The following is a 19,232-nucleotide window of genomic DNA, read 5'->3' as shown; positions in this document are numbered from 1 at the left end:
TGACCATTATGGACTGAAACCGCCCTCGAATTTCTCGGCCTTAACACACAGCGCTCTCCTTCTGCACAATAACTGCAAGCCTCATTTGGAACATAGGGACATAGGAAGCTGCTGTATACTGAGTCAGACCCTTGGTCCATCTAGCTCAGTATTGTCTTCACAGACTGGCAGCGGCATCTCCCAGGTTGCAGCCTGCAGGCAGGAATCTTTCTCAGCCCTATCTGGAGATGCCAGGGAAGTATCTTGAAACCATGATGCTCTTCCCAGAGCGGCTCCATCCCCTGAGGGGAATCTCTTCCAGTGCCCACACTTCTAGTCTCCCATTCATATGCAACCAGAGGGGACCCTGCTTAGCTAAGGGGACAAGTCATGCTTGCGACCACAAGACCAGCACACTTGGGTGTATTGTAATTATCCCTATTTCAGGGTAGGAAACCGGGAGGTGGGGGTGGGGGGGTGGGAATTGCATGAAGCTGCACTCTCTCTTGGAGTCTCTGGGGCGATAATTATTATGCAAATACAGGAGCCTCCAGAAGACTGGTTGTCGGGAGCTAATTGCTTGTTTGCTCAGATTGTGTACGAAACACGGTTACTAAGGAAGAGCGGGGGGGGGGAGATATTTATAGCTACCCCAAAAAACCCCATTTAAAATCCTTTAGAACATATATAGAACATAGGGCGCTCAGCTGCCACATACTGAGTCAGGCCATTGGTCCACCTAGCTCAGCATTGCCTACACTGACTGGCAGCAGCTCTCCAAGGTGGGAATCTTTCCCAGCCCGACCTGGAGATGCTGCCATGGGGGCCTCATGCCCCCGCCCCCAAATTTAGGAGCTGCAAAAAAGGAATCTCTGCCTCTTTCGTGTCCCTGATGAATTTGAATCTGGAGAACTCAGCTATCACCCTGCTGTGGGGTTTTTAAGAGCATATATTTAATTCATTCTGCTCTGTCCTGGGGCTGTTGGAATACAACTCCGGCCACCTGTTTTCCTGTTGTGGCAGGGGATGATGGGCATTGTAGTCCAACATCTGGGGAGCCATGGTTGGTAACCCTTGTTGTAGAACACAGCGGGGGACTCCCCCTACATTCAAGGTTATTCACACTTAAACTTTACACGGAAATAACATAGACTTTAGCTTACTTCGGACCGTCAAGCCTGAACATGGAGGCTCAATTTTTGGCTACCATGACCGACAGCTGCTGATTGAAGTGAATCCATCCAGTCATAGGAACATCGGAAGCTGCCATATACCGAGTCAGACCCTTGGTCTATCTGGCTCAGTATTGTCTTCACAGACTGGCATCGGCTTCTCCAAGGCTGCAGGCAGGAATCTCTCTCAGCCCTCTCTTGGAGATGCTGCCAGGGAGGGAACTTGGGACCTTCTGCTCTTCCCAGAGCGGCTCCATCCCCTCAAGGGAATATCTTTACAGGGCTCACTCATTTCCCATCCAAATGCAAACCAGGGCAGACCCTGTTTAGCAAAGGGGGACAATTTGTGCTTGCTACCACAAGGCCAGCTCTCCTCCCATAGTCCTCCATGAGAACTGCTGTTCTGGATCAGACCACAGTCCATCTAGCTCAGCATCCATTTCCCCACAATGCCCAACTAGATGAGTCTCAGAAGGCACATGGGGGCCAATATCCCCCCCCGCTTTTGCCCCCTAGAATGCTGGGAACTGGCTATTCCATATCATTTAGGTGGGTCAGAACTGGAAGGGCTGAATCACATGATCACTATTAGGACTGGGGTAGCCGCCTAATCCGAGAGGTCTTTCCCACCAGTTTTCGATCCTGCGTTAGACAAAAACAAGGTTGAAGGCAGGGAACGTGATTGTCAGTACTCCAGCTGTTGCTCAACTACAACACCCATCACCCCCCCCAGCCACAATAAATTGCGGATGGGGAGAATGGGCTTTGGAGTCCAGCAACATCTGGAGTACCACTGGTTGGGAACGCCTGCACTATACGACGTTAGTGCTGGAAAGGGACCCTTGCGGTCTTCTAGTCCAGCCCCTGCGCCGTAGTTCAGGGAACTACAACAGCACCCCAGAGAGGTGGCCGTCCAGCGGCCGTCCGAAAACCTCCACAAAAAGGAGAGCCCAGCTCTGAGCAAGGTAGACGGTGCCGCTGCCAAAAAGCTCTCGCAGTTCGGAAGTGGCTCCTAACGTCCAGCCTGAATCCACTTCCTTGCCATTTCAAGGTTCTAGTCCTCAGGAGCAAGAAAGAACCAGCCTGCCCACCCACCCCGCACCACCATCACAATCCTTCAGACATTTGGCTTCCGTATCTCCCCTTCATCTTCTCTCCTCTTGCTCAACATCCCCTTCCACCATTCCTCATAGGTCTTGGTTGCCGCCCTTTGAGCCTGTTCAGCAATGACCCTGCTCCCTGCCCATCCTTCCAGCCGATGCCCCATGCCCCAAAGGAAGACGCCTCTGAAGATTCCTAGTCATCAAGTCTTTATTTTGTACATCTGTTCCACAGCAGGAAAACCACATTACATAGAGAGAAAAGTCCCCTGATTGGAATGCCCCCCCGGCTCCCCTTTACATAAATACTGTCGTTTTATTTATTTTTTTAAAGAAATGATTTTTTAAAAAAGAAGACCCTAAAACACAGAGGAATTCATCTTGCACCTTCAGCACCCCGAATGCACAGACATCAGTGTCCCCAGGCCAAGCACCTTGTTTTCCAAAAATGCATTTATTTCCAGGTCCTGCTAAGACGGCAGCGGATTTATCAGAAAGCTCCTTTAGGCTACCAACAGCCACAAAGAATTCAGGCATCACACAGGTTTCCCCTTGGGCCAACACGGTTCCGGGTTTTGTTGTAATCCACAACGTCAGAATTCCAAAAGGCTGTTCTCCAGAGATGGACCACAAACACCTCCAACGTCCACCATCTGTGCTCAACGGAAGCAAGGCCGGCCGATTCTAGCACAGGGCTGCAGAACGTCGGCCCGCCAGCAGTTCTTTGACTACGACACCCATCCAAAGCCACAGTGGCCAATGATCAGGGATGATGGGCACTGTAGTCCAACAGCTGGAGAGCCGAAGTTGTGCAGCTCTGATCTAGAACAGGGCTTCTTAACCTTGGGCCCCCAGATGTCGTTGGGACGACAACTCTCAGAATCCCCAGCCACAAAGGCCATGTCTGGGGATTCTAGGTGTTAGGAGTCCAACATCTGGGGGCACAAAGTTAAGAAACCCTGATCTAGAGCATTTATGGCACAGGTTCTAGACTGCAGCAGGTTCTAGAACAAGGTCAGGGAGACTTGAAGGGGGTTCCTGTATGGAAGTGGAGAAATCTGAAAAGAGAAGATTCAACCTCTTAAGAAGCTCTTGCCTTTTAAGAAAGAAATCACGAAGAAAACTACCGGTTGCTTATTCGAAAGCATGCCTGGCTACCAGAAAGGAAGGACCACCCCATCATTCAAGACTATCTCACCTCCTCATCCACTCCCACCTCTCAAGACATCCTGCAAAAATATGTTAGACTAAAACAATCATATCTTCTGGTATGCAACATTTAAAGCATCAGGGTCCAAGCAGAAATGCAACCCGACGCCAATTCTGTATCCTTGAAGGTCTGCCTCAGTTTTGGCCTGCCAGCTGTTTTCAAACTACAACTCCCATCATCGCCAGCCACAGCCAGGGATGATGGGAATTGTAGCCCAACGTCAGCAGAGTTAGACAACTGTCCTCCTGCAGTAGAGTTTTCTATGTTGGCTGTTATTCTGTCATGAGACATGAATGCTTCTTGCTATTGATTCCAAGTATCAGGAAGATCGAGGCCACAATCCCTGATAAACCAGCGTTTCCCCCTTTCCACATGCACCCCACCCCACCCACTTGAATGTCTTGGAGCTCCTTCTTAGGTTACCTTTAAGAACCTGTGGAGAGAAATACACACAGAGGGAAGCAGTTGGATCTTGCTTATCTTTTCATTTTAAGTCACACCATCAAGGAAACTGTCCTCAAAGCACTCCCTACTGAAAGCCGCAAAAATGCCACGCATGCCTTTTAAGATGTCAGAGGAGGGGGAAGATAGCACAAAGTAATCCAGACAAGATTTAAGACCTCTTTTAATGCATAGATAAAACCAATGAAAACAAAGATCTTACCAACTTGAGCAAACGCGTTTCAATGCAAAAACATCCTTGTCAATGCACTATCTCAAACAGCTGGAGACTCTTAAGATTAAATACAGCAACTAAAGCTGTATTTAATCCGAGATGACTCTACAGAACAAATCTTAATCCTTTAAAATCACAGTAAATAAATTTCATTACATATATAAAATCTATTCAACCATTCAAGGATGATACCATTTCTGGATACAGAAATACGACTTAGAGGGGTTGGTACTGAGACCAGATAGTACAGGAAACTATTAAGAAAGAGTTAACAATGAACAGCAAGTCAGCATATCCTCAGGTGATTAAGGAACAGTTAGTGATGAATGTTATACAGAGAGCTGTGGGAGTTTCATCTACTAAGGAGGTGGAGTTTTCCAGGAGGAAAGCTGAAGAATTAGTTAGAAGGAATGGTTATAAACTCTCAATGGATCAATGCAAGAGTACAAAATTGGAGAAAGGGTTACCTACACTTAAAGTTCCTTATGTGGCCGACAAATTTACCTGGCAAATGCAAAAGATTTTGAGCAAACATGGCTTGAAAGCAAATGTAATGTATACAGCACCCATGAAGTTGAAACAGCATCTGGTTAAGTTCAGGCTTTATGATAGTAAATGTGAGGTGTGTGTGTGTGTTTGCTTGATTTGTGATTTGTTACCAAATTAAAGGAACAGTGTACAAGAACAGTCTGGAATGTGAAGAATTTTACATTTGGGAGACCCCTGGTAAAAAGGTATAAAGAGCATTTGGCAGACATGCAACATCATAAAAAACCCATCGAAACCCTGGGCAAAGCACATGGAAGAAAAATCGGAGGGACGAGTTGGCTATTGAAGGGAATACAGTAAGAGAAGAGAGGCCATGTATATTGAACAGCTCTAACCAACTATTAATGTTAGGAAAGAAATGGAAGAGGCAGTGAAATTTATTGGCCTACAAAAGGGTTAAAATATGTTCTGTAGAGTCATCTCCTCCCCGCTCCTGTCCTTGGATTGGCTATTTAGCTTCATTTGCTGTAGTTCATTCATCTGAAGAGTCTCCAGTTGTTTGAGATAGAGCATTGACAAGGATGTTTGAACATTGAAACGCATTTGCTTGAGTTTGTAAAGTCTTTGTTTTATGTACGTATTAAAAGAGGTCTGAGGAGGAGGGGAGAAGGTGCATATCACCGCCATTATATCGTCTCACAGTAATGCTAACACGTACCAAGTACAGCAATTTTTTAAAAATGGGAACAAGCAGCGGGGGGTGTGGGGGGGGGGAGGCAGCCCAATGCACACAGTACAGCCTGCATGGGTATACTTCCAGGAAAGGATCCCCCCCCCATGGCAAGAAAACCCCATGTTTTAGAAGAGCGTTGACTATGGATTCCAGCCAGCAGCGTGTGGTGATGAAACGTTCCCTGAAACAGCAATTCCAGGATTTTGACTACAACTCCTATCATTCCCAGCCAAAGGCCATTGCAGAGCGGATGAATATCTGCACGTGGGTGAATATCTGTGTGGAAAGGCTGGTCAATTGGCCGCAAGCACAGTATCCAGGACCACAGCGGCATCTTTTCACCAGTTGCCACCATTACAGGAATTACTGTGGGCACTTCCCAGTTTGAATGCATGTCTTCCCATAGGGTTGTATGCCCATGTACCGGAAAATTGGTTCTTGCATGGGAGTGCAAACTGGTCTTGGAATAAAATTGCCCCCCCTTCCACCCCCCAAACCAATCTCCATGCTATCCGTTTGCTATCCATATGTTCTGCGACAGCCCAAATCCTATCTGCTATGCTATGGGGTACCGTCCCACAACCGAGTGTTCCGTCACCTTCACCCAGCCTCAGCCTGCAGGAAGGATGGATGGGGCAGAAGTTCACCTTGGGTCCTTAGATGCTGTTGGACTGCAACTCCCATAATTCCCAGCCACAATGTGGAATTGTGGAGACCCAAGATGGAGAAGCCCTGTGGTAGGGCATAGGGAGAACCAAAACGGGCAGAAGTTGAGCAGATCCCGCTAACTCAGTGGCGGGCACCTGACCAATCCCTTCAGAGGCGCCATATCGGTTTCTCGGCTGTGATCACAGCATCTCACGGCTGGTTTTTCGACAACGGGAACCAGAACGTGGCCAAAGATGGAAACCTGTTTGAAGGAACGTGACACTGCCTGATGAAACCGGCGGGTTCTGAGTGGCCATGAAGCCTACAAGGATATCTGATGGTTGGACTGTGAGTGGGTCTATTCTTAAAAAGGAGAAGGAGGGAACAATAAATAGCGGAGGCACCATGACATCCTCACAACTGGCACCACGGAACCAGCACCACCCTCCAGCGCAGTCTCCAGCAGCCCAGCATTTCACATCCATGGAGAACACACAGTTTGCGTCCACGCTGCATTGTTCTCCTCCGCTGGGGAAAGGAAGGGGAGGGTCTCCTACACACGTGCACTCTGAAAATGCTGCAATGCACCAAATTCTTTTGCCAAGATGCTCCCGGCCGCTTGGCCAGGGTAAAGAGGCGGGGCAGAAATGCACACCCCCTCGACCCGGCAACTTTGCGAGGGAAGGCGAGAGAGGGGTGGGCAGAACTGTCTGGGATGCCAGGCGTACGGGAATCGGGGAGATGGGGGGGGGGCAGTGGGAGATCCCTGACAAAAACCCTCTGCAAGCTTTGGAGATCTGTGAGGATGCGTTCCCAATGGGTGTGTGCAGAACCAACTTCTGGGCACTGCCAATATGCCTGGTGCAAAATGGCTTTCTCTAGCAGAAGAGGTTTTTATTTCCATGCAGGTTCGTCGGGAGCGATGCGCCAGAGGGCCCATTCGCAGTACTCCCGTCTCCCGCTCCCAATTTCGGCCGGCATATATAAGCTCAGCGGGATTCCACACTGCCTCCCCCCACTACAGAGATGTACCGCAGGGATTTGCTCTCGACATCCAGGCCTACTTCTTTCCGGGCCCATTCCGGGGGGCCAACCGGTGGCACGCCGGGGAGTGGTGAACTACAACTCCCATCATCCCCAGCTACTATTCCTTGTGACTGGGGGCGATGGGAATTGTAGTCCAGCAACATCTGGAGCACTGCAGGTTGGGAACCCCTGGCCTCTACGAAGTGAGGGCGAGGAGGGAAGAGGCCACCTTCCAACCGGTGTGCCTTGAACTCCTACGGCATCACTAAGTGACGCGATCACTTCGCTACCTGGGCTTGCGAGAGGAGCCTGTTGGCTGCCAGGAACCTTTCCCAGCAAACGAGGGGAAAGAGAAACAGAGGTTCCCAACGGAAGCTTAACATTCCCCTTTCCCCAAGGGAGCCTAGACCACTGTGGGCTTTTTATACCTCCTGGGCTTGGTTCGATCAGCAGGGACAGCAAAAGAGCGGCCCCCAGACTGGCCAACTTTGGTCCACAGGCTGATGAGAAAGAAGATGGGGAGCATCTCTGCCCTCACCCTCTGCTTTCCGCATGCTAGAAGTTCCTGCCTTCCAGTCATTGCTTGCTCGACGGCCACTGAACTCGCCTGACCCTGATTTGGAGCCTACAGACGTGCGGGAGAAGCTCCCAGATCTCTACGGCCTGGGTGGCGGGGGGCAAATCCTGCCCTGCGGGTGGGGTGCGGGAGGCCATCCTCATCGCTACGAGTATTGGGACTTGTCTACGACCGCACTGCTACTGCCAGCTTCCCTGAGGGATTGCATAGAAGAGACGAGGATGCAAAGACCAAGCAGATCCTTCTCTTGCAACGCGTCTCACGCCCGTTCGACGCGGCCAGCAGACCTGCGGGGGGGTGTGTGTGTGTGTCCCCTGCCTTTGTCTGGGTCTGGAGGGCTGTGGGGAGAAGGGGCCCGGTTCCTGAAGCAAGCAAGGGCAGCAGCAGCAACCAAGACAAGCATACAAGGTACGTATAATATCAACTAGATAATCTGTGTACGGCTGCAGTCACTGAGAAAGTGGCAATGTGCCCGATTCCTACCCTTGAAATTCCCGATACCTGGTTCAAATCAGAGTTAAGCGGATAGCACCGCAGGATGTCTCCCAAACTTGCAGCCGGCCACGGGGCACCATTCTGCTCCATCTGTATAGATCCAGAATTCACCAGAATTTTCCACCAGAATTTTCACCAGAATTCACCAGAATTTTGTGCCTCTGGCTCGTGGCTCCGCTCACGCGTGGCCAAAATCTTTCACACACCTACCTGGACTAGCCCGCTAGTTATAAGGTTCCACAGAAGACCTGTCCTGATACCTCCTCAGCTCCTACATATCAATCAAGCCTCACCCCGCCAAAGAGGCAACGTGGTAAGATTAGATGCTCTCCCCATAGGGCGCGGCACAGTGTGGATTTCTGCCATTTCCCACAAGTGTTTGCCTGGACTGCCTTCTTGGCACAGACTCTCCAGGTCTCCCCCGTATGGTGATCAGTGTGCCTCACGCACAGAGCCCAGCAGGAAGGACCCATCCTGAGAGAGCGCAGAGGTTCGGGAGAACCCGGCAGGCCTCAGAAATGCCACTGCAAGGGATCTGCTAGTTAGGACAGCAACTCTGGATTTCTCTGGAAGGGGTGCTCTGTTAATGTTTGGGGGAGGGCGGGGAGCGGGATTCGGAAATTCGGACCCTGGCCGCTTTTCAAGAGGGAAAGGCAAAACAATAAAATAGAATCCAACTTTGATCCCGACTTGACTGCACAATTCGGAAACCAAGCAAATGCATAGAAGATGGGGACCAAGATTTTTGGTCCATGACCTCAACGGGGCAGGGGATAAGCGACGGCCAGAAGCCCTTTGCAGCTGGGAACTGCTTGGTCTCAGAAAAAGGCCTCTTTTCCTAGCTGGGGGCAGATTTCCGCGACGCCCTCCGCCCCAAGGAAAAGAACGAGAACACAAAACAAAACAAAACGGCTTCACAGAAATTTACAGACCAGGGGAAAAAAAACCCTCTCATCCACCCAGCCACTTTCCATCGTCACGCTGCTAACCTTCCAGGAGCGCTCCACGGGACGTCCAGCTGGTTTCCGCTTCTCAAAAGGCGCCATATAAAATATATATATATATATATAGACTTTTACATACACAACTCTGTCGCTTTGAAGCTGCATCCCCCCAAAACCCCAACTGCAAACCATGTTTTTGTTTTCCAGTCAAGCATTAAAAAAAAAAAAAAAATCAGTGTTAAAATATATATATATGTGTGTGTCTGCCACCACCGTGCCCACAAAGCTTTCCTTGAAGGGCCTCTGGGGAGCCCAGCACCCTTAGAACAGAGGAATCGAGAGAAGTTTGCTGGGTCTTGTCCTTCTTTTTTGCTGTGTCCTGCCCCCCACCCCACTGCCCCGATCCCCCCCTACAGTTTCAATGCCAAGAAGCTCCCTTTCCGTGGAGGAAGGAAGAGATCAATAAATTAGAGTTTATCTGAAAAGTGCGGTCTTGTCCTAGGGGGCGGGGGAGAGGAGGACAGGGAAAACAGAATGAGTCCATCACGCAGCGCTTTCCTTCTCGCCTCGGGTCTCCGCCGAGCCGTTCGACACTTTCTTGACCTTCTTCATGCCCTCCATGACGCCCGTGGTTGTCACCCTGGAGAGAGAGAGAAAGGACCAGGCTCAGGACCAGATAGGAAGTTGCCCCTCCCCCAAGGATGGGGGAAACAGGAAGCTGCCGTCGAGTCAGACCCTTGGACCATCTGGTTCACCATTGTCCACGCTGACCGGCAGCAGCTTCTCCAGGTTTTCCGGCCGGAGCTTCCCCCAGCCCTACTTGGAAACACAGGTTAGATTTGAAGGCCAGTCTGGCAGAACGGGTGGGGGACATATTTGCTACCTGGGAAAACCCCTCTCTGGGCTCCCCCACAAAGCATGGCAGAAGTTGCACTTCAGTGGACAGAGAGAGCATTTTCTCCCTCTCTCGCAACGCTAGAACCAGGGGCCATCCCATGAAAGTGATGGCCAGGAAACTGAGGACCAGCGGTCCCTCTGATTTTTTCCCATCGGTGTGCGGAATGAGTTTTGTTCGGGGCGGCAGTATCAAGGCAGTGTGTGAGCACCTCCTTTCAGAGTGGGGCCTTCCTGAGTCAACCTGAGCGGGATCCAAAAGGAACTGAGTGGACATCAGGAAACCTGTGAGCGCACAAACACCTTAGAGGGAACAGGGTTTAGGACTAACAAAAGGAAGAGTACTTTTTTCACCCAGCGCATAATTAATCTATGGAACTCTCTGCCACAGGATGCGGTAACAGCCACCAGCCTGGATGGCTCGGAGTAGGGCTTAGGCAAGTCCACGGGGGACAGGTCTATCAAGAGGGACTAGTCCTACAAGCCACCTCCAGCCTCGGAGGTGCCTCAAAATCCCAGTTGCAGGGGAGCAAACAGCAGCGAGAGGGCATGCCCTCCCCTCTTGCCTGTGGGCTTCTCTGGTGGGTCACCATGTGAAACAGGATGCTGGACTGGATGGGTCTTGGACCTGATCCAGCAGGGCTGTTGTTATGTTCAGGTCGGTGTACCAGTGTATCTCTGCTTAGCAAAAAGGGGCAGAACGGGGAATAAGAACATAAGAGGAGCCCTGCTGGATCAGGCCCAAGGAGGCCCATCTAGTCCAGCATCCTATTCCGCACAGTGGCCCACCAGATGCCACTGGAAGCCCACAGGCTGGAGTTGCAGGCATGCCCTCCCTCCTGCAATTGGTAGAGGAGCACCACCACAGACAGCAGAGAGTCCTTTCACGCCCCAAGCCAGGGGTGACCAAGGAACAAAGGAAACGGCCTCGTATTGAGTCAGACCCTTGCTCCACCCAGCCCAGAATTGTCTACACTGTCTGGCAGCAGCTTCTCCCAGGCTGCAGGCAGGAGTCTCGCCCGGTCTTCCTTGGAGAGGCCGCCGGGGAGCGGACCTGGAACCTTCTGCCTGCGAACAGACACTCTTGCCACCGAGCCACGCGGAATATGCTCACACGCAGGCCCCCATCCAAACGCAAACCCAGGCAAACCCGGCTTAGCAAAGCAGATTAGTCATGCCTGGGCTCCAGAGCTCGGACGCGCACAGGAGCCGATTTAAAAGATGCATCAAACATCCGACAGAGCAATCACAGCTCCGGCGCGTTTTGGCTGACACGGCCGCCGGGCGGGGGAAATATCTTGCTGCTCGGCGCCGTCAAAACCCTTGAATAATGGAGATGCTGACGCCAGCGGCAAGACTCCCATCACGGCTGGCTTGAATCTTTTCAGAAGGAGAGCAGTTGCTCTACCTCCGCCCTGGCAGGCCTCACTGCAGCCAGGCACGGCTTCCCGCAGTGACGCTGGCAAAACATCCCTCTGTGGTGTTACCAACCGCAGACCCGCGTCGTGTCCGGACGCGGTTCTAGTGAACCGGAGAGGCTGCTCGGGACCGGACTGATCCGAGTCAAGCGTGTAATATATTCATGATCTAGAAACCCCATCCAGTAAAAGAGGGGCTCCGTGGCTATCCAAAATACATAAGCCAACATCAGTCCTGTCAATATTCTCGTTAAAGGAGCCAGCGTGGTGTAGTGGTTAGAGTGCTGGACTAGGACCGGGGAGACACGAGTTCAAATCCCCATCCAGCCATGAAACTCACTGGGTGACTCTGGGCCAGTCACGTATCTCTCAGCCTAGCCTACCTCACAGGGTTATTGTGAGGATAAAAATAACCACGTACACCACTCTGGGCTCCTTGGAGGAAGAGCAGGATAGGAATGTGAAATAAATAAATAAAGTTAGCTAGTTAGTTAGTTAGTTAGTTGGGTTTTGTATTTGGGATCTCTTTTACAGATTGGGGTTTCTATACTACTATATTATATATTAATATTAATTAATAAATAGGTTGTAAGTTTGTATACAGTACTTCTGATCTTCTTTCAGGCATGCCGTCTTTGTCTAAATCAGCACCCCCGTATCTATCTGCCGAGTTAAAGCTGCGATTCCACGGTCTCTGCATGACCAATGTGACGATGCGTGTTCCTCTTATTTGCTTCGGGCAGCCAGATTGATTTCTGGAGCCACCTGCAGAGGGGATGTTACACCTTTTATGAAGACACTGCACAAGGCCGCCCATCTGATTCTGGGCACAAGGCATGGTGCTGAATTTAAAATCCTCAATGCCTTGTTTTCGACAGAACCTACCCACCTGACTGGGCCAACTGGAAACTTTGCTCCGTGTGCTGGGGCCGGTTTGTCTAGCATTTGAGACAGGGCCTTCTTGGTGACTGGCCCCCCAGTAGGGGTGTGCGGGCTGGCTCAGTTCGAGACGGGCTCAAGGTCGAGACCAGTCCAGAGTCGAACCGGGCCCAGCTCAAATAGAGCCGGTTCGAAGCTCTACTAGTAAAGGGGAATCCAGTGAGGATTCCCCTTTACCAATAAAAGGGCAGGCAGTGGGGGCTTCTCTCTACCTAGAGGGAATGGGAGGGGAGTGATTTAGTACTTACCAGTCCCGGGGGTGGCCGCGGAGAGGAGGGGCATGGAGGAGGCTCCCCACCAACACCACCGGCCTCCCCCAGAGTAGCCTGGTTTGGTGGCAGCCTGGTTTGGACCTCTGCGCATGCACGGGGGCCATTTTAGTGACCTGCACTCATGCACAGAGGACATTGGTCTGCAGGATCACTCAAATGGCCCCTGCACATGCTCAGAGGCCTGCTGGGGAGGCCGGTAGGGATGGCGGCGGGAGCCATCCGCCCCCTCCCCGTGGCCGCTGGCAGGACGGGTAAGTGCTAAATCACTCCCCTCGTGCCCCCTCTACGTATGGGGAAGCCCCCCTGCTGGCCCCGTTACTGATAAAACAGGATTCCCCTTTTCCAGTCGAGCTCCGAACCGGCGACTGAACCGGACCCGAGGTCAAAACCGAACTGGGCTAGCCGGTTTCGTGCGCATCCCTACCCCAAATCGGTCTCAGAGGAGATCTGCGTCGTTCCCAGTCTTTCAGAGCAGGAAGACTGCCCAGCCGTTCAGCCGATAAGTAGCCCTGGGCTCACCCTTTTCGTGGCTGTAGCTGTGCGCCGTTTTATTTGGAGGAGGCCACTAACTGAACTGTCATGGCTGCGAAACGGCACTGGAACAGAATGTCTCGCTGGGAGGCCGAATCGCGAGCAGGCAAACCTGGTGTCCTCGGGTCACAGGCCCGTTGGACTACAGCTCCCATTGCCCCTTTCAGCCTTTGGCCGGTGCGACAGGGGGTGATGGGAGCTGTAGTCCAACATCGGGGGTCCAAGATTGGGGACCCTTGCATTCATGCACAGCACCTTAACCAGAGTCATCGACACACCGTATATGTATGGCAACAAGGAGAAGTCTGTTGATGGTTGGGCGGGGGGTTTATTCCGTCTGAACGGAGAGAGCCCCCCCGCTCAAAACACAGCGGGCATAGCACATTAGCTCCTTCTCTAATTTCAGCCTATTTGCAAAGCTGCGCCAATGTGGGCGATGCAGTGCAAAAGCCTGTTTCGACACGAAAAGGCCCATGCAGAGATCACATTCAATCTGGGTTGCATTCACACCAGAAAAGCAAAATGCGCCTTCCAGAAGCGGGGGGGGGGGGGGACGACGTGTCCCCAGTTCTCCCCTTCCTCCTTGGCTCGCGGGCTCATTACGAAGCGAGAGCACCGAGTCACAAAAATGTGCAGCGGCCGGGGAGAGATTTAACCGCCGAGGCTGGTTTTTAACATTTTATCAAGCTTCTCCTGGGCTCTGCCAGATGGGGGGGTTGGGGTTGGAGAAGAATGGATAATTAAGGACTGGAGAGCAAGTCACTTAGAATGCAAACGTGGAAGTTGGAGACTGAAACCTTTCGGAGGCTTTGCAAATTCAGCTGTCGGATTCAAATTCCCCTTGTCCATTAGCTCAACAATGTAAGTGGCACTGTAGTTGGAGGAAATTTGGTCACGCACACATTAAGGTTTGATCTGAAGGCTGGGGTTGTGCGGGGGGACATATTTATTGCCTGCAAACCCCCTCTCTGGCTCTCTCGGAACGTGCGTCAGAAGCTGTGCTTCTGTGTACCAGACGCCTGCAAGGGGCAGCGTCTGCCCTCTACTATAACGATCAAAAAGTAAAGTGTGCCGTCACGTCGATTTCAACTCCTAGCATCCACAGAGCCCTGTGATGGTCTTTGGTAGAATACAGGAGGGGTTGACCATTGCCTCCTCCCGCACAGTATGAGATGATTGCCTCCTCCCACACAGTATCCACCCCCAGCACAGGACCTCCAGTGACTGTTGCTGGTGTCTATCTTGTGTGGGTTTTTTTTTAAGAATGTGAGCCCTTTGGGGAAAGGGAGCCATCTTATTTATTTATTATTTCTCTGTGTAAACTGCCTTGAGCCATTTTGGAAGGGTGGTATAGAAATCGAATTATTAATATTAATAATAATAGTAATAATAATGCCTTTCAGCATCTTCCTATTAGCGCTGCTGCCCGATAGAGGTGTTTCAGCAGGGATTCAAACTGGCAACCTTCTGCTTGTTAGTCAAGCATTTCCCCGCTGCGCCACTGAAGGTTATAGTAGATGTTATATATAAAGCCATTATATATAGTAGATATATAATGTTTTTGCCTCTACTAGGCAAAAAGGGGCAGGTCAGGGAACTGGGGGCATCACCATAGATAGCCTAGGGTGGCATAGGGACAAAGGAAGTGGCCAGATACTGAATCAGTCCATCGAGCTCAGTATTGTCTACACTGACTGGCAGCAGCTCTCCAAGGTTGCAGGCAGGAGTCCCTCCCAGCCCCACCTGGAGATGCTGCCAGGGAGTGAAATGGGGACCTCCTGCCTGCAAAGCAGATGCTCTGCCACCAAGTTATGGCCCCATCCCTTAAGGGGAATATCTTGCAGTGCACACATGCAGTCTCCCATCCAAATGCAATCCAAGGCAGGTCCTGCTTAGCAAAGGGGAGACTTCCTGCTTGCTCCTGCAAGACCAGCTTCCTTCCCCAAAGCGAAAGGCACTCACACGGCTCCCCAGATGATGTTGGACTACAACGCCCATCACCCGCAGGCAGAGTGTGCTACAACACCCATCATCCCCCAGGAATAACGGGAGCCGTAGGCCCACATCTGCTGGAGGGCTACATTTTGGGACCCCTGAAAAGGCCTGGCCTGGGACATGCTGAAGTCAGAGACCAGGTGGCCTCCTCTCCTCTGCGTCTCTCCTTGGGCTTCCCTTCCCTTCTCACGCAGTCAGTTTCAGCGCCAGTTTCCTCTGCCTAGAAGTGCCTCGGGGGGGCCAAGGCTGCTCACATTCTGCTTTCCCCCAGTAAATCTGCACTCAGAGCAGTGAGCAATCCGATGAGAGAAAAAGAAAAAGGCAAGAAATGGTTAAAGGAGCTCCTGCAGCATCGATTCCTACTTCAAGGAGTTTGGCCAACTTGAGTACCTGGGACGTCAGAGGGAGACACCCTACGGAACACCCCCCGGCGGGCCTATGACGACCCTCACCCTGAAGGCCCCCGACACAGCTCCAATCCCTGCCCCTCTCCTCTCACTGAAGGGATAAGTCCATGCCGAGCATGCACATCCCACCTCTCAGGCCAAATAGCGCGGCTCTCGCCTTCGCCCTCAGGTCCCCAGATGCCGTTGGACTACAACTCCCACGATCCTCAGTCGCAATGGCCCATGGATGATATGAGTGGGGTCCCCAGATGTGGTTGGATGACAAGTTCATAGGAACATACGAAGCTGCCATATGCTGCGTCAGACCCTTGGTCCATCTAGCTCAGTGTGGTCTGCACTGACCGGCAGCAGCTTCTCCAAGGTTGCAGGCAGGAGTTTCTCCCAGCCCTATCTGGAGATGATGCCAGGGAACGAACCTGGGACCTTCTGCATGCAAGGGAGATGTTCTGCCAATGAGCTACAGCCCCATCCCCAAAGGAAGCTGCCATATACCGAGTCAGACCCTAGGTCCAACTAGCTCAGTATTGCCTTCACAGACTGGCAGCGGCTTCTCCAAGGTTGCAGGCAGGAATCTCTCTCAGATCTATCTTGGAGATGCTGCCAGGGAGGGAACTTGGAACCTAGATGCTCTTCCCAGAGCAGCTCCATCCCCTGAGGGGAATCTCCTCCAGGGCTCACACTTCTAGTCTCCCATTCAAATGCAAACCAGGGTGGATCCTGCTTAGCAAAGGGGACAAGTCATGTTTGCTACCACAAGACCAGCTCTCCATCCTCCTCAGCCCCAATGGCCTCCGAGGCAGGAGACGGAAGGGAGCTGCAGTCCCACCATGTCTGGGGACTGAGGCTGAGAATCCTTGCTTTATTGCTAAATGCCTCCATTTACTCTGCTCCCTCTTTTCTGGCACCTCTTTAAAAAAAAAAAAAAAAAGTAAATCCAGACTGGCATGGGTGTTCCTAACCAGACACTACCAAATTTACGCTAATTAATATCACATCCAGTACTTTCCTCTCCACATGCTAAATTTTTTATCGCAGAATCCATTATGTGCAAAAGAAAGGAAGACAGACATCCTCAGAGCCATGTCTGAACCGCAGCCCCAGAATGGACGTGCCGGATGAGGAGGGGGAGAGAACAAGGGGTGTTAAGCTGGGAACCGGCCATCCTTCCTTTTTAATCCAGACAAAAACAGCTTCCGGAGGGAGGGAGGGTTTGTTTGGTTGCAAGCTAGGCTGTCGGGGGCTGGCAGCTGCTAGAGAGAACAAGAAGGCAGGCAGGGAAAGGCAGGTTCTGACCTGAATGCATCTGAGCAGGGAGCTGCAATACCACCCTCTGACCAGCAGTGGTGAGGGTGGCGCTAGAGCATAGAGAACAAGTGACCAACAGGGAAGGCTGTGCACAGATACGGCGAGTCCGGTCCGGTTCAAGTCCGAACCGGAGCGGTTCGGTAGAGCACCCACTCAAACCACCACCACCCTGGTCGGGTTCCTGAACACCATGGTCGGGTTCATGAAGTCCTACCGGCCATTCAGCCAGGCCACGCAGAAGCCAATTGTGCAGGCGCAGGTGCCTCCAAAATGGCCACCGCACCGGAGGGAGGAGGCCCAACAAAGAGCCGGCGGGGGGCGGGGGGAGAACCTCCACTGATCCCCCACAACCACAATGCATCCAAGAACTCCCCCGAAGGGGGTAAGTTAATTATTATTTTTAATTCCTACGTGAAACCATCAAACAGTGGATGGTTCGGTTCGACCCCGAACGGTTGGACCTCTTTGCACATCCCTAGCAACAGGCAGTATTGCAGCTACCGGCTCAGGTGACTTACGGGGCCAATCGGGTGCAACCAGCTCCTTATAAAGCTTCCAGCTTCAGCTCAAGTATCGACAGAGCCTTCAGACTGCTGCCCCTGCGTATTTGCTTATGTCCATCACCAGGGTGAAGCCCCTCCTCCTCTGCCCCCGATTGGCTGGTTACGTGCTGAAGCTCAGCGAGCCCCTCCTCTCCTCAGCCTGATTGACAGGCTTCAGGAAATCAGCACTGGGAGTACTCCCATTGAAATTAATGGGGCAAGGAAACGTGTCTTATCATACGCAGTATGACATCTTTGATAAGACTGCGTATGAGGAACTTAATGTGGATTATTATTATTATTATTATTATTATTTTACATTTATATTCCGCTCTTCCTCCAAGGAGCCCAGAGTGGTGTACTACATACTTAGGTTTCTCCTCACAACAACCCTGTGGGGTAGGTTAGGCTGAGAGGGAAGTGACTGGCCCAGAGTCACCCAGCAAGTCTCAGGGCTGAATGGGGATTTGAACTCGGGTCTCCCCGGTCCCAGTCCAGCACTCTAACCACTACACCACGCTGGCTCTGTGAGCCAGTGACTGGAGTAGGCTGGCTCCCCAAGCGTCACACTTAAATTTGTGTTTTTTGTGCATATGCACACGCACCTTTACATGTTACTGTTGAGACAGGCTACTCCAGTCACTGGTTCACATCCACACTACTTTCCTCATAAGCAGTCTTTAAAAAAAAATTAATCTTTTTATTGTTTTTCAACAAAATAAACAAGCAACAGTAAACAATAAAAAAGGCAAAGGCAGAAAATAGAAATAGTTTTACAATGAGCAATTCATGAACATCTCAATAACTGCATACATCAATCGGGAGATCCAGCAGCCCTTGCTCTCAAGTTTCCAAAAAAAGAAAGAAAAAGACGCCCGCCCACACAAATCCACCCTTGCCAAGAATGATTGGAAAGAAAAAAGAGAGAGAAAGAAGCAAAAGCAAAACACCAAAACAGCCACATATTCTAGAAAGAAAAGCCAAATTGTGGAGGAGGGTGCTGACCCTGGGCAAAATTGCAAATTATGAAAGGCTCCCAAGTGGAACTCGGCGTGTCGTCTGGAGTATTCGGTAAGTAAGCAGTAACCTTGGCCACGGGGGGGGGGGGGGGGCATGTCTCATCAGCAGCCTTGACTGATTAAGGGCTGTCAAGGTGGTGTCGACTCTTAGCGACCACATAGCTAGATTGTCTCCAGGAATAAGCAGCCTTACTGAAATTAATTGTAAAGTCATTAAGACTAGCTGAACCCACACAGAGCATCTGTGCGCTCGGACACTGTTGCTCTCCTAGCTGCCCGCCCCCAGCCCCTGCTTTATTGCTCAGTCTCGTCTACCCATGCTCACTTGCCTTCTCCCCGCCGGTCGCCCGCCCACTCACCTCGCCCCCTACTCACTCACTCGCTCGCCCCTACCCACTGCTCTTCCCTATCTGCATATGGAACCCCCACTGCCCAATCACCAAAGTGCTTCTGCTCTGTTCCCTCTGATCAGCGATTTAGGGAGAGGAGAGGACTCCCTAAATCGCCCCAAAGATTTGTTTGGGGCTGGCGAGCACTCCAGGGGCCCCACTCTTTGAGCATGGACAGTACCTATTTTCTGGCCACTCTCCTTGCTTAAAACTACACGTTCCTTGACAGGGGAAGAGATCCACAAGAATATTTTTAATTTTAATGTAATAACGCACTGAAAATCGACCTCGGCCCCAGCGCGCCAAGTTGTGGGTGGTTCCGGCCCACCGGGGGGGGGGGGGCATTTGAGTTGTGTAACCTTGCTGTAAACCTTTTCTGCTGTCCACATGAATAAAAGCCCAGCAGAAGGGCTGATCGCAGGACATACCAATTATCTTTAGTGCAATGTTGAAGGAAAGATTGCTTCCTGAG

The 19,232-nt window shown here is 51.5% G+C and overlaps 1 protein-coding gene across 5 annotated transcripts in view; it reads right to left on the bottom strand.

The window, feature by feature from the left end:
* Positions 1-2,444: 2,444 nt before the first annotated feature.
* The window catches only part of GPR107 (G protein-coupled receptor 107), a 59,878-nt gene continuing 43,090 nt past the window's right edge, over positions 2,445-19,232 (bottom strand). For 4 of the 5 annotated variants that reach the window (XM_053282112.1, XM_053282115.1, XM_053282114.1 and 1 more), the window contains exon 18: positions 2,445-9,689. In XM_053282112.1, the coding sequence (XP_053138087.1) occupies positions 9,593-9,689 (97 nt within the window). In that variant the 3' untranslated portion in view covers positions 2,445-9,592. The remainder of the gene's footprint in view (positions 9,690-19,232) is intronic. The other variant, XR_008312755.1, reaches the window with a different exon arrangement.

The sequence above is a fragment of the Hemicordylus capensis genome, chromosome 17 (genome assembly GCF_027244095.1).
Source record: "Hemicordylus capensis ecotype Gifberg chromosome 17, rHemCap1.1.pri, whole genome shotgun sequence".
NCBI lineage: Eukaryota > Metazoa > Chordata > Lepidosauria > Squamata > Cordylidae > Hemicordylus > Hemicordylus capensis.
The sequence above is the reverse complement of the archived record's forward strand: the minus strand, read 5'-3'. Positions and strand labels throughout refer to the sequence as shown.